This window comes from Heterodontus francisci, chromosome 6 (genome assembly GCF_036365525.1).
Source record: "Heterodontus francisci isolate sHetFra1 chromosome 6, sHetFra1.hap1, whole genome shotgun sequence".
Taxonomy (NCBI): Eukaryota; Metazoa; Chordata; class Chondrichthyes; order Heterodontiformes; family Heterodontidae; genus Heterodontus; species Heterodontus francisci.
Genome location: NC_090376.1, coordinates 83,914,229 through 83,930,358, shown reverse-complemented (window position 1 = coordinate 83,930,358; position 16,130 = coordinate 83,914,229). Strand labels below are relative to the sequence as shown.

At 43.4% G+C, this 16,130-nt stretch overlaps 1 protein-coding gene across 1 annotated transcript in view; it reads right to left on the bottom strand.

Moving 5' to 3' along the window:
• Positions 1 to 16,130, bottom strand: part of naalad2 (N-acetylated alpha-linked acidic dipeptidase 2) — a 204,216-nt gene that overhangs the window by 163,304 nt on the left and 24,782 nt on the right. The window contains exon 3 of the mRNA XM_068033980.1: positions 200 to 383. Within this exon, the coding sequence (XP_067890081.1) occupies positions 200 to 383 (184 nt within the window). The remainder of the gene's footprint in view (positions 1 to 199; positions 384 to 16,130) is intronic.

The window sequence follows — 16,130 nt, the reverse complement described above, 5'->3', positions numbered from 1 at the left end:
CAGCACTGCACGCCCTTCATCTCAGAGCTTTCAAATGCAATCTGTGAATGGTAGAACTCCGCCATCAGCAAGAAAAGCATGGTAATAACTGAATTATACCATGGACTACAAACTAGTAATTGTGTATTACTTCAAATGAACAAAAGTACAGATGGAGTTGAGTAAAAACTATAATTAAATGCAACATCTTTCACTTTACCGAATATCCATTCTCAATGATAGAGATGTAATTAGGATTGCTTCTGTTTGGGTAAGACAACAGGACATCATAGTGAACCAATTCAACTGAATCCAGTCCCCAGTTCTTCCATTGCTTTTGAATCTGTTGTGCTAACTGGAGATTTTTTTCAGTCCCAGCTAAATGAGGAAATCGTGTCCAATTCCTGTATGAAATAAAATTAAGACTCATAAGTACATATGAACATACGAAATAGGAGCAAGAGTAGGCCACTCGGCCCTTTCAGCCTGCTCCGCCATTCAATAAGTTCATGGCTGAACTGATTACTCCACATTTCCGCCGACGCCCGATAACCTTCCACCTCCTTGCTTATCAAGAATCTATCACCACTGCCTTAAAAATATTCAAAGATTCTGCTTCCACTGCCTTTTGAGGAAGAGAATTCCAAAGACTCATGACCCTCTGAGGGAAACATTTCTCCTCATCTGTCTTAAATGGGTGACCCCTTATTTTTAAACAGCGACCCCAAGTTCTAGATTCTCCCACAAGGGGAAACATCCTTTCCACATCAAGTCGCCTCTTACTCTTCTAAATTCCAGCGGATACAAGCCTAGCCTGTCCAATCTTTCCTCGTAAGACCGCCCACCCATTCCAGGTATTGGTCTAGTAAGCCTTCTCTGTACTGCCTCCAACGCATTTACATCCTTCCTTAAATAAGGAGACTAGTACTGTATACAGTACTCCAGATGTGGTCTCACTAATGCCCTGTATAGCTGAGGCATAACCTCCCGACTTTTGCATTCAATTCCCCTCACAATAAACAATAACATTCTATTAGCTTTCCTAATTACGTGCTGTACCTGCAAACTAACCTTTGGTGATTCACGCACTAGGACACCCAGATCCCTCTGCATCTCAGAGTTCTGCAGTCTCTCACCATTTAGACAATATGCTTTTTTAGGCTTCCTGCCAAAGTAGACAATTTCGCACTTTCCCACATTATACTCCATTTGCCAGATCTTTGCCCACTCACTTAACCTATCTATATCCCTTTGTAGGCCCCTGATGTCCTCTTCACAAGTTACTTTCCTACCTATCTTTGTGTCAGCAGCAACTTTAGTCCCTTCTTCCATGTCATTATATAAATTGTTAGAAGTTGAGGCCCCAGCACAGATCCTTCTGGCACACCACTCATTACATCTTGCCAACCAGAAAATGACCCATTTATGCCTATTCTCTGTTTCCAGTTAGCTAGCCAATATTCTATCCATGCCAATATGTTATCCCCTACACCATGAGCTTTTATTTTCTGCAATAACCTTTGATGTGGCACCTTATCAAATGCCTTCTGGTAATCTAAGTATCATACATCCACCAGTGTATCATACATCCACCAGTTCCCCTTCAACCACAGCACATGTAACTCCCTCAAAGAACTCCAATAAATTGGTTAAACACGATTTCCCTTTCACAAAACCATGTTGACTCTGCCTGATTACCTTGAATTTTTCTAAATGCCCTGCTATAACGTCTTTAATAATAGCTTCTAACATTTTCCCTGAGACAGATGTTAAGCTAACTGGCCTGTAATTCTCTGCTTTCTGTCTCCCTCCCTTTTTGAATAAAAGAGTTACATTGGCTATTTTCCATTCTAATGGAACCTTCCCCAAATCTAGGGAATTCTGGAAAATTAAAACTAACGCATCAACTATCTCAGTAGCCACTTCTTTTAACACCCTAGGATGAAGTCTATCAGGACTCGGGGACTTGTCAGCCCACAGCTCCAACAATTTCTTCAGTACCACTTCCCTGGTGATTGTAATTTTCTTGAGTTCCTCCCTCACTTCCATTTCCTGACTTAAAGCTAATACTGGTGTCATGCAGGCCCCCACCTGCCAAGAATGAGACACATTAATTTCGCTATATGAACATTGATTTTTAAACTGTTACTGGAGTAATGAAAGAACTTGTTACAAAAAAAAACACCAGCCCCTTGACAGGAAAGACATTTGCATAGTAACAGACAGTACTTGGAAAGGACAAAGGGGCCACTCCCTGCTCCAATTTAATCCACAATGGACTTTTGATTACCAGACGTTGAAAGTGGAGAGGATAGCATACCAGGTTAACTGCTAAGATGGCCGAATACACAAACAGATAAGATCAGACCAGTTTAGTCACATGACTAATTGGCTGTTGGAGTTTTTTGAATTTGAATTTGCCACAGAGAATTTGAACTCAGAAAGCTGTTTGCTCCTGGACTGGAAAAGACCTCTCATGGCTAGCTTGCTGCCGCCTCTCTCCTGTCTGCTCTCATCTCTCTCACCAACTCCGGAAACCAATGAAGACATATGAACCCCAAGAGAGAAAAGTCTCCCACAGTGAACAAGGTTTAAGAAGAATACTGGGCCCCAACAAAAAGCAAGATCTACCTACAAGCAAGGACTACAGGGAGCTCAAAGCACAGCATCAAAAACCCCTCTTTAGAGATTGCCTCAAACCTCTCTTTTTTTTCTTCTGCTCTTTTCTGCCTTTAATTTCATGTGCATATCACCTATGCATGCTAGCGTGGGGCGCGGCGGGTATCTGTAGGCGTTAACCGAATTACAGATTAAGTTTAATAAAATTTCACTTTTCTTCTTTAAACCTGAGAAAACCTGGTGTGCTGGTTTCTTTGCCTTATAATTGGAAAGCGGTGAACAAGGATTCACCAAGGGGGCGTTCAAAAAGCAATGTGTTTAAAAATGTAATCCTGTTACAATAAGACCAGGTGAAGGCTGAAAGAGACCACTAGACACCTTTCTCAACTGGTCGTAACACTGGGATGTTACTTGTATCCTCAATAGTGAAGACCGATGCAAAATATCTGTTCACTTCATCTGCCATCTCCTTATTATCCATTATTAATTCCCCAGACTCACTTTTTATAGGACCAACGCTTACTTTGTTAACTTTTCTTACCATCTGTCTTCATATTTCTAGCTAGCTGTCTCGTGTACTCTAATTTTACCTTCCTTATCAATCTTTTAGTCATTCTTTAATTAACTGAAAGATGCGTTTGTAAAGTAAAACTAGTGATGAACGTTGGGAATGCTTTGGTATTTACAAAAAAAACACACATAAATTGTCACAAGTTCCATGATTTAATTAAAATCTGGCCCCACAAAGACTGCTTTGCAGAGGTTAGCATCTGAAATGAGCATATGACTCCAGCTGAATGGCTCAACTTGCATTGTTTTAGTTTACTGCCATTGTGATCTGAAATTACATTAAACAAGGATGTAGGGAGGAAATTAACTCTTTCCTAGTACTGTCATCATATGCGCAGTGTACTGGAGCATTCATTCCCAGGAGAGTCTAAAGACACTGCAATCAATGTTGAATTGTATATTCAAAACAGAGTTGTCCAACATATGACCCATGGGCCAAAATCTGACCTGCCAAAGGTATCGATCTGGCCTGCCAATCCTATGTGGCTGATAGCAGACTGCCTATGGTTTGGCTTTAATTGACAACTCTCCTATTCTGACAGACGGCTGATGCCTGTCTGTGACTGATAGTGGGCTGCCCGGATGAACTGATTTGCGGTTCAAGGCCCAGGTGCCCTGGCATCAGCTGCCCCTGCTGTTTCTGGGCGGTTCAGACATGACCGAGTGAATGGGAATGGCTGTTGTGGGACGAGGAACAGAGAGGCTGAGGGGAAAGCAGAAAGGGGGCCAGCATACAGCCAGAGGTGTGGGGCAGAGCGGGTGCGGGTGCTCTAGTTTCCTCCCACAGCCAAAGACTTGCAGGTTGATAGGTAAATTGGCCATTGTAAATTGCCCCTAGTGTAGATAGGTGGTAGAGAATATGGGATTACTGCAGGGTTGGTATAAATGGGTGGGTGTTGGTCGGCACAGACTCGGTGGGCCGAAGGGCCTGTTTCAGCACTGTATCTCTAAATAAATAAATAAAATAAAGACAAAGAAGGGAGAGAAAGATTGGGAAGCAAGAGAGGGGGGAGAGTGAGAGAGAGAAGGGGGAGAGAGAGGGATGGACACAGAGAGGGGAGAGATTACATGGAGAGGGATGGACCCAGGAAGGGAAGAGGGATGGACACAGAGGGGAGAGGAAGAGCAGAGAAAGAGATCAAGATCATTCCTGACAGATGGACATCTATCTGAATATTCCTTTTCGCTACATGAAGTGTATGGGCAGACATTGAGATAGAGTCATAAAGTCGTACAGCATAGAAACAGGCCCTTCGGCCCACCACGTCCATGCTGACCATAATGTCTATCTATACTAATCCCACCTGCCTGCATTAATTCCATATCCCTCTATGCGCTGCTCATTCAAGTACCTGTCCAGATGCCTCTTAAATGTTGCTATTGTTCCTGCCTCCACCACCTCCTCAGACAGCTCATTCCAGACACCCACTATTCTTTGTGTGAAAAATTTACCCCTTTGATCCCCTTTAAACCTCCTTCCTCTCACCTTAAATCTATGCCCTCTAGTTTTAGTCACCCCTACCATGGGAAATAGACTCTGGCTATCTACCCTCTCTATGCCTTTCATAATTTTATATACCTCTATCATGTCCCCTCTCAGCCTCCTTCACTCCAGGGAAAACAGACCCAGCCTATCCAATCTCTCTTTATAACTCAAGCCCTCCAAACCAGACAACATTCTTTCGAATCTTTTCTGCACCCTCTCTAGCTTAATCACATCTTTCCTGTAGTGCGGCGACCAGAACTGCACACAGTACTCCAAATGCGGCCTAACCAACATTATGTACAATTGTAACATGATGTTCCAACTCTTGTACTCAATGCCTCGGCCGATGAAGGCAAGCATGCCATACACCCTTCTTCACCACCCTGTCTACTTGTGCAAGAGGCTGGCAGATCAGATATAACCTGTTTTACACTATTCCCCAAAGTCAAAATTCCTCCCCCCACCCCCCCGTCCCCCCATATTAATACATCCCAAAAACCAATACTTAGGCAATACAGTTCAATAAAAGCTGATTAGGAACTTTGTCCATCAGCAAACTCCCGAGTGTGGTGGCAATTCTCTTTTAGCAATGAAAACCCATCTATACTGTGCCACTCACTGGGTAAAATAAATTGGAAGATTATGAGCTTGAACATTTGACATTGACTATTTGTGTAAGTAAGAACAATGCCAGGTATCTCACTAAATCAGTGTTCAACACAGTGATGAGAAAGTAATTTAATAAATTAGTCTTCTCATTTGAAGCTCATTCACAAAAACGCACAAATTTTTGTTGTTTTGATTAATAGTAAGAAAAATTTACAAAGCATTCCAAAATTTGCTCACTGGCCCCCTATGTAGGAGAAAAATTGTAATGTGGCCCCTCATGCATAAAGGTTGGGCACCCCTGGTTTAGAATGTTACATTTCAATCCATTTTGGAATCATTTCAAATAGCTGATAAAAGAGTGAACTCGCACAAGGTGCTTAGAATATGTCAAATTTGACAGACAGTTTTGTGAGGACAAACGATCCTGATTTCTACAAGCTGAAACTAGACAAGGACATCACATCCTATGGGTACAAATAATAAATTAAAGGTTAGGCTTACTGAAAATTAGTACAGTAATGTTGGCATTTGTATTTGAATTTACCAGAAAAACCTTATTACTGAAATGGAGATTCTGCTCAATTGCGTTGGTTTACTTTTAAAATTGCAATTCCTGTGATATCAGCGTAACTGACACAAAAGATCACAGATATTTAAGTGCAAATTGCATTCAGGGCAACTTGAGTTTCTGCGATCTTTTGCGCGAGTTTTTAAAAAACGCACTAGAAGCAGCTACCGGTCACAAAACTGGCCACGGCCCCAGTGTGAAATAATTACCATTGGGAGATTCCACTAACTGCACTTGTTTGCAGGCCTTCAAAAGGAGGCTCCAAAAATTAACCCAATTGTCAAATAAAAAAGATTCCTTCTTCCTTTTATGATTAATTTCAGTAGAAGTTTCTATTGATTTCAGAACTGGATGAAGATATCAGATCATGTGAAATAGTGCTAACAATAACTGCAGAATCAAAATATGTTCTAGCATTTTAATGCAATTCGATACTATATGTTGAATAAGTTTGATAAGGTTCCCCATGGTAGGCTGATGGAGAAAGTGAAGGCGCATGGGGTCCAAGGTGTACTAGCTAGATGGATAAAGAACTGGCTGGGCAACAGGAGACAGAGAGTAGCAATGGAAGGGAGTTTCTCAAAATGGAGACGTGTGACCAGTGGTGTTCCACAGGGATCCGTGCTGGGACCACTGTTGTTTGTGATATACATAAATGATTTGGAGGAAAGTATAGGTGGTCTGATTAGCAAGTTTGCAGACGACACTAAGATTGGTGGAGTAGCAGATACTGAAGGGGACTGTCAGAGAATACAGCAGAATATAGATAGACTGGAGAGTTGGGCAGAGAAATGGCAGATGGAGTTCAATCAGGGCAAATGCGAGGTGATGCATTTTGGAAGATCCAATTCAAGAGTGAACTATACAGTAAACGGAAAAGTCCTGGGGAAAATTGATGTACAGAGAGATTTGGGTGTTCAGGTCCTTTGTTCCCTGAAGGTGGCAACGCAGGTCAATAGAGTGGTCAAGAAGGCATACGGCATGCTTTCCTTCATCGGACGGGGTATTGAGTACAAGGGTTGGCAGGTCATGTTACAGTTGTATAAGACTTTGGTTCGGCCACATTTGGAATACTGCGTGCAGTTCTGGTCACCACATTACTAAAAGGATGTGGATGCTTTGGAGAGGCTGCAGAGGAGGTTCACCAGGATGTTGCCTGGTATGGAGGGCACTAGCTATGAAGAGAGGTTGAGTAGATTAGGATTATTTTCATTAGAAAGACGGAGGTTGAGGGGGGACCTGATTGATGTGTACCAAATCATGAGAGGTATAGACAGGGTGGATAGCAAGAAGCTTTTTCCCAGAGTGGGGGATTCAATTACAAGGGGACACGAGTTCAAAGTGAAAGGGGAAAAGTTTAGGGGGGATATGCGTGGAAAGTTCTTTACGCAGAGGGTGGTGGGTGCCTGGAACGCATTACCAGCAGAGGTGGTAGACGCGGGCACGATAGCGTCTTTTAAGATGTATCTAGACAGATACATGAATGGGCAGGAAGTAAAGAGATACAGACCCTTAGAAAATAGGCGACAGGTTTAGATAGAGGATTTGGATCGGCGTAGGCTTGGAGGGCCGAAGGGCCTGTTCCTGTGCTGTAATTTTCTTTGTTCTTTGAAATTTAAAATCTAATAAAGTGCAACACCAACCTCACCTTTTACATGTCAGAATTGGTGCTAAGCTCAGGTGACCCACTTAATTTAGTATTTATTATATATTGACCATATGGAATAAATTCCTCCTCATCTCCAACTTAAATAGGAGACTCCTTACTTTGAAACTGTCCTCCCGAATTCTAGACTCCCCCATGAGGGGAAACATCCTCTCAGCATCTACCCTGTCAAGCCCCCTCAAAATCTTACATGTTTCAATAAGATCACCTCTCATTCTTCTAAAATCCAATGAGTATAGGCCCAACCTGTTCAATCTTTCCTCATGAGACAACTCTTTCATCCCAGGAATCAGCCTAGTGAACCTTCTCTGAACTGCTTCCAATGCAAGTATATCCCTCATTAGGTAAGGAGACCAAGTGCTCAAGGTGCAGTCTCACTAATGCCCTGTACAGTAGTAGCAAGGCTTCCTTACTTTTATACTTCATCCCCCTTGCAATAAATACCAACATTCCATTTGCTTTCCTAATTACTTGCTGCACCTACATGCTAACTTTTTGTGATTCATGTACATGGATACCATGATCCATCTACCACAGCATTCTGCAGTCTCGCTCCATGTAAATAATATTCTGATTTTCTATTCTTCAGCCAAAGTGGACAAACTCATATTTTCCCATATTATACTCCATCTGCCAAATTTTTGCCCACTCTTGAAACCTATCCATATCTCTTTGTGGACACTTTGGGTGGAATATTATGGTCTCCCTCGTGGCGAGTTTGGAGGTGGGGAGAGCATAAAACCAGGTGGGATGGTAATGGGGGATGTTCCTGCCACCAGCCCACCTCCACTGAAATTTAGTCCAGGGCTAGAAGGCCTGTTAACAGCCTACCTGCCCCACTGCCAATTGAGGTCTTTAACTGGGTAATTAATCCCTAATTAAAGGCCTCTTCCCACCACAGCCGCAATTAACCTTGCAGCGGGTGGCCCTGTTGCCGCACGGGTAGCACGGCACGAGAAACGGTGTGGGCTGCTTCCTGGCTGCGGGGGTGGGGGTGGGTCCCTCGTTCAAAGGTACTTAGTGCCTGAACAAGGACCGGCATCGGGGGGGGGGGGGGGGGGGGGGGGGGGGGGGGGGGCATGCTTAGGGCCACGTTCTGCCGTTGCTGCCGACCCCCCATACCCCCCTCCCTATGACCCCCACCCCACAAGACCACTCCCACTCTGACCTGCCTTAAGCCTGGCTCCAACACCGCTCTTAGGTGTCTGGTCGCTGCAGTTACAGCAGGGGTCCTAAATCCTATGGAAGGCCCGCTGCTGTCAAGTTAAGTGCCTGATTGGCACTAAATTTGGCGGGCCTTCCATACAAGAGGCAACGCAGGGATCTCAGCATCGGTTTCCCCTGATGTCAAGACCCCTACCACCAGCATACAATTACACCCTTTGTGTCCTCCTCACAACTTGTTTTCCTATCTTTGTATCATCTGTAAATTTGGATACAATACACTCGGTCCCTTCATCCAAGTCATGAAGACAGATTGTAAATTGTTGAGGCCCCAGCACTGATCCTTGTGGCACTCCACTAGTTACAGTTTGCCAACCTGAAAAAACCCCAATTATCCTGAATCTCTGTTTCCTGTTAGTTAGCCAATCCTCTATCCATGCTAATATATGACCACCAACACCATTAGATTTTATCTTGTGTGGTAACCTGTTATGTGGCACCTGATCGAATGCTCTTTATCCATCCTGCTTGACACATCCTCAAAGAACTGTAATAGATTTGTCAAACACGATTTCCCTTTCATAAAACTATGTTGATTCTGCCTGATTGCATTATGATTCTCTAAATGTCCTGCTACTACTTCCTTAATAATGGATTCCAGCATTTTCCCAATGATAGATCTTAGGCTTACTGGCCTTTTGTTTCCTGCTTTCTGTCACCACCTGCGCCTCCCGCCCCCCCACCCCCCTCCCGCCCCCCCACCCCCCCCCCCCCCCCCCCACCCCACCTTTTTTGATATCTTTCTTTAAAATTCGTATCTTAAAAATGTTTTCGCTATCTCTGCCTTGGAACCTGGGTTCATTCATTCCATGATTACACTCTGCTTTGAAAGTTTTGCCATTTGTATCCCAGCTCCTAGTGTTTCATCTTCCAGATTTTGTTCACTCTTCATCTTTAACTTAGTTTCCCACATCTAGTTCTGCTCTCAGAATTCTCTCTCTCCCATGATGGCTTTGCCCTGAGTGAGCTCTACACTCCAGCCTTATTATACAGCAACCTCACTTGGACTTTTCTTGGGGTCCATCACTGTCGAGAAATTGATAACACTGTCACCTGCCCAAGGGGCAAATAAAGATCATGCATACACCTGTGATATTACCAACTGACTTTAAATGTTAATAACAGTACTGGTGATATGTTGATCTTGGTCATTCTACTTAATCTGAAAATACAAAAAAAATTAAACAGTTCTACAAAGAGTGAATTATGGGATAGGTTTATCTATGGTCTTGAGGACACATTATATCCACTCTGCTGACAAATCAGACTACAAATTTTAAAAAACTATAAATGAAAGAAACACATTGAACTATCAATATCACACATCACAAAGACAGAAAAGTGTTCTGGCTTATAATCACTCAAAGTAACCTAATTCACATTCACTTATTTTTCAACAATAGTATGAGATGAGCCATCTTCTAGACATTTCTATGGTACAAAAGAAGAGGATAAAAAAACCAGAAATTAATTACGCAAATCATGTATTACACCATTTAAGTCAAAATTCTACACCATCATGGTGTATCAAGTGAAATGCCCAAAGCACATCTGCATTTAATTTCTTTCTGCACTACATATGCTTCAACTACCACCCCTCCACATCAATGCCATCACATAACACTTCAAATTTAATTTCCTATGAGACATAATTAATATAGCTCCCAGCAGAAAGTAGGAAGGTCTGCTAATATAATTACAAGATCCTTTCTCCAGGATTAGTGATTATTTTTGTAACTAGTTCATGTCTAATTTTAATTCCTTCTCTTCAAACCACACTACTCCAATAATGCACTTAGCAATAGTTTATCATATATACTAGCAGATCTCTAGTGGCCTTACTCATGGTAAGTCAGCTGACAAACATTCTTATTTTATGTAAAGTGCAATATATTACTTGGGCGGAGGGTTCAGGGAGGTGCAGGTTTTCCCAGCAGGGGTCCTCCATGGGCCACAGATTGCCCACAGAGGGGGCCCTCCGTCCCCACGCCCGCAGGACTTTCACCTTATATTACTGGGGAACTCTCCGCATGACAGAAGCCCCCCACTGCTGCTTAAATCCCAGTGGCTGCAGGAAGAGGGCCTCATTTAAGGGCCTCAATTGGCCTCCAGCTAGGAAGGCTGTCTTCGGCCTATCCCACCCCCGAAAAAGTTGTCTTATGAGGAAAGATTGAACAGGCGTGGCTTGTATCTGCTGAAATTTAGGAGAGTAAGAGGCGACTTGATTGAACCATATAAGATCTTGAGGGGTCTTGACAGTGTGGATGTGGAAAGGATGTTTCTCCTTGTGGGAGAATCTAGAACTAGGGGTCACTGTTTAAAAATAATGGGTCGCCAATTTAAGACCGAGATAAGGGGAAATTTTTTCTCTGAGGGTCATGAGCCTTTGGAATTCTCTTCCTCAAAAGGCGGTGGAAGCAGAAGCTTTGAATATTTTTAAGGCAGAGTGTTAGGACCAAGTGAGAAAGAGGTCTGTGGTTCCCTTTCAGCATTCACCTGGTCTTATCATAACAGGGTTTAACTTTAAACACACCGTGTTTTCAGTTCCCCCTTGGTGAATTCTTGCTCACCACTTTCCAATTACAAGGCAAAGAAACCAGCACAAACTGGTTTTCTTAGGTTTAAAGAAAAAAGGTTGAAATTTATTAAACTTAAACTCTAATTCGGTTCGCCCCTGCCAGATCACTACCTAGGAGCAGGTCAACCCTGTCCACAGGTAAACTAGGGACAATCCCTACGGTCACCGGTCCTGAAACATGGTCACACTCCAGGTGCACCCGATGTACAGGTACAGGCATACACTGCCCCAATACCATTCACCACCATTTTGGTGTTCACTGCACTGTCTGGGGGAAAGGTCAGGGCTTTTCCCAGTAAAAGGGATCTACTGGCCCCTGTATCCCTGAGAATTACTAATCGGCTTGCTTGGCCCACTCGAGGGCTATGGGGCTACTTTCTCCTCAGACACAAAACCCTGATAACCTTCAGGAATCTTATTAAATTTTCCTGCACTTGCAGCCGTAAGCTTTCTGGGTCTCAATCTTACTGCAGTTAAAGCCACAGCTTGTTCTGCTGTGCTTTCCATCAGGTTCTCTTCTTCACTGAACGGGTGTGCCCTGATTAACCCGACAGGTTTTCCCTTTAGTTTCCAGCAGTCAGCTTTTGACTGCCCTGCTTTATTACAATGGAAGCACACAGGTCTCCGGGTCTCGCTCCTGCTCATAGCACCTTCCTTTTTGACTAGAGGAATACCCTCTGTGTCTCCTGCTTTTCTTTCTCTCCCAGGACTGCTTGGGCTCCTATCACCTTCCCACCCTTTGCCCTTTTTGGATTTATAGGGCTGAGTAGGAAAGGTTCTCCCCTGGGAAACCAACTTATAAAGTAAAGCAAACTCATCGGCCAGAACGGCTGCTTGCCGGGCTCTCTGGACCTGCTGCTACTCTACATGGGTCTTTATGGAGATAAAGAAAATATTCCTCTAACAGAATTACTGCTCTGAGATTCTCATAACTGAGCTGTACTTTAAGAACCCTCAGCCACTGGTCAAAAGCCAGCTCCTTACTTCTTTCAAACTCCAGATAAGTTTAATTAGCTTGCTTCTTGAGGGTTCTAAACTGTTGGTGACAGGCTTCGCGTACTAATTCATATGCCCCAAGGATTTTTGGTCAGTTCATAATTTGATGAACTCTCATCTGGCAACAGGGAATAAATCTCATGGGCTTTTCCAGTTAGCTTGCTTTGTAGTAAAAGAGTCCAGGTCTCAGCTGGCCATTTTAGCTGCCTTGCCAGTTTCTCAAAAGACACAAAAAATCTTCTACATCCTCCTCATTGAACTTTGGAATTAGTTGAACTAGTTTTTTCTGTACCCAGCCCTGAATTACGCACCTCCATATTGGCCATGCTTTCACTGGGGTTACTCTGTCACCCCCTAGTTAACTCAAGCCGCTATAGCTCTCTTTCGTCACGTTCTTTCTGGAATATTCTGTCTCTCTCTCTCTTTCATTTTATCTCCTGTCTTTCTCTCTCTCTCTCTCTCTTCTCTTTCTTTCTCTTCTCTTCATGTTCCTTCTGGAAGACTCTCTTTCTCCCATTCCTGACTTTTTCATTCTCTTTCCCTGTCTTCGAATTCAAGTTTCCTTTGTTCCAATTGTATCTTTGCTAACAATACCCTGTCGGAATCTGCTTCGAACCCGGTTTCTGCTTCTTCAGATTCAAGGGAAAAATGGTTGGACACTAGCTTTAGGAGTTCAGACTTTCTAGCCTTGCCACGTACAGTGATCCCACACTGCTCAGCCATTTTCCTCAACTCCTTCAGACAGTGCTTTTAACTTATCCCAAGTTACTTCACCCTAGCTTGGAGAGCTACTAGCTTCAGTTGCAGACATGTTAGTATTCAAGCACACATAACCACAAGAAAACCTGTATTAATCTTGCTCTTTTTTTGATTGGAAACAATTTGGCTTCCCACTTCCAATTTCTCTCGTCTGTCTGTGGGTAAAGTCCAGGATGGTAGCACACAAATTCTGTTGTGACCCGGTGAGAAAGGTGTCTAGGGGTCTCAGCCTTCACCTGGTCTTACCGTAACAGGGTTTAATTTTAAACACACCATGTTTTTAGCTCCCCCTTGGTGAATCCTTGTTCACCACTTTCCAATTATAAGGCAAAGAAACCAGCACAAACAGCTTTCTTAGGTTTAAAGAAAAAAGGTTGAAATTTATTAAACTTAAACTCTAATTCGGTTGATGCCTACAGATACACGTCGTGCCCACGCTAGCATACATATGCAATACACACATGCAAACAGAGACAGAAAAGAATAGAAGAAAAATAAAGTAGAAAGATTTGAGGCAATACCTGAAGAGTTTTTGTTACGGTTCTTTGAGCTCACCGTAGAGTCCTTGATTGTAGGTAGATCTTACTTTTCGTTGGAGCCCAGTATTGTTCTTAAACCTTGTTCGTCGCAGGAAACTTTTCTCGCTTGGAGTTCATGGGTCTTCACTGGATTCAGAGACTTGTGAGAAAGAGATGGGAGCAGACAGGAGAGATCATCTCAGTCCAGGAGCAAACAGTCTTTCTCGGAGTTCAAACTCTCTGTATCTAGTTCAAAAGATCCGTGAAACAGCCAGTTAGTCATGTGACCAGCTGGTCCAACCAGTCCTGGCCCTTGTGGATTGCATCACCCCAGCAGGCCCTGGAATGCGCTTCCCCACCCCCTCACTGTCCGGTGATCAACATCCACTGTGGGTTGAACGTGTCAAAGAATGGTCCTTTGTCTACACAAGTACCGTCAGTTAATATGCAAATATCTTTTCCAGTCACGACTGATCTGTTTAACAAGTCCTTTTCTCGCTCCAGCAACAGTTTAAAATCAATGTTCATGACAAAATTAATGTGCCTCATTCTTGGCAGGTGGGGGCCTAGCATGACACAGAGGTAGATGGATTCTTTATAAACAAGGGGCTAAAAGGTTATCAGGAGTAGGTGGAAATGTGGAGTAAATCAGTTCAGCCATGAACTTATTGAATGGCGGAGCAGGCTCGAGGGGCCAAATGGCCTACTCCTGCTCCTAATCCATATTTTCGTATGTTCCTAAAATTGCATTGTAATGGGGAGGCGATAGGCTCTCTGACCCCTGCCTCCCATTGCAATTTAGGGGTCCCATAAAGTACATCCCAGAGAGTAGTCATGAACAGTTGTTTTTCAGACGGGAGGAAGGTATACAGTGGTGTTCCCCAGGGGTTATTACTAGGACCATTGCTTTTTTTTAAAACTTTATTAATGACGTAGACTTGGGTGTGCAGGGCACAATTTCAAAATCTGCAGATGACACAAAACTTGGAAGTACTGTGAACTGTTAGGAAGATAGTGATAGAGTTCAAGAGGACATAGACAGGCTACTGGAATGGGTGGACTCATGGAGATAAAATTTAACGCAGAGAAGCACTAAGTGATACATTATGGTAAGAAGAAAGAAGACAGTCTATATAAACTAAAGGGTACAATTCTAAACGGAATGTAAGAACAGAGAGGCCTAGTGTTGTGTGTGCACAAATCGTTGAAAGGGGGGACCAGGTTGAGAAAGTGGTTAAAGAGGCCTTGGGTTTTATAAATAGAGGTATAGAGTACAAAAGCAAGGAAACTATGATGAACCTTTATAAAACACTGGTTTGACCTCAATGGGATTACTGTGTCCAATTCTGGGCATCACACATTCAGAAGGATGTGAAGGCTTTAAAGAGGATGCAGAAAAGATTTACAAAAATGGTTCCAGGGATGTGGGACTTCAATACGTGGATAGATTGGAGAAGTTGGGGTTGTGCTTCTTAGAGAAGGTTGAGAGGAGATTTGATAGAGGTGTTCAAAATCTGAAGGGTCTAGACAGAGAGAAGCTGTTTCCATTGGTGGAAGGGTTGATAACCAGATGGCACAGATTTATAGCAACTGGCAAAAAGATCAAAAGGCAACATGTGAAAAAACTTTTTTTTACACAGTGAATGGATACGATCTGGAATGCACTGCCTGAAAGTGTTGTGGAGACAGATTATTCGTGACTTTCAACAGAGATTAGATAAGGACCTGAAGGGAAAAAGATTTGCAGGGCTATGCAGAAAGGGCAGTGGAGTGGGATTAGCTAAACTGCTCTTGTAGAAAACTGACATTGATTCAACGGGCCAAAAGGCCTTCTTCTGTGGTGTAACCATTCTGTGATTCTATTCTATACTTGGGCAGAAATGGAAGCTGTGAATTCGGTCATTGGATGTTGCATCATGGTTGGGTCCACAAGTGTGTTGATGGAGTTGGCCACCAGTTCCACGCTGAAAAGGATGGGCTCCAAGCTTTACTCAAAGGCCTATGCCACATTGGTGCTGAACTCCTCCATACTCCGTGATATTGAACGTAGCCTTTCTGGCAGGCTTCCCAATCTACCACACATGTGGTTGTGCATACCCATCCATCTTATCTTGTGGCCTGACCCATCAAAATCCTCATCTGAGTCCTCTGTAGCAGAACTCGTGTGCAATCTCACCCTCTGGTGAGCTGGCACCGACACTAGCTTTGCCCCTCCCATGGTAGGAGCGCACTTGTGCCAGGGATCTCACCACAAGCAGATCCCGCCTGTATACATTTGTAGATACATTCACTGACCTTGACCACTTGTGCGAGGTCATTAAACTTACAATGACATCGCATCCAGGTGCTTGGGACTAAATTCCTGTCATTAATCTCTGCGGCTACGTGTTCCCTCTGCCTCCTCACTGTATCTGGAGGGCCTCCTGAGAAACAGGATCTCTTTCCTCCTTTCCACATCCTCCACCAAGACCTCCATTGCAGTATCTGAAAACCTGGGTGCCTGTTCTGTCCCACGTTCAGCCATTCTTCTCTTTCCCAGATTAGATTCAGCTCACAAA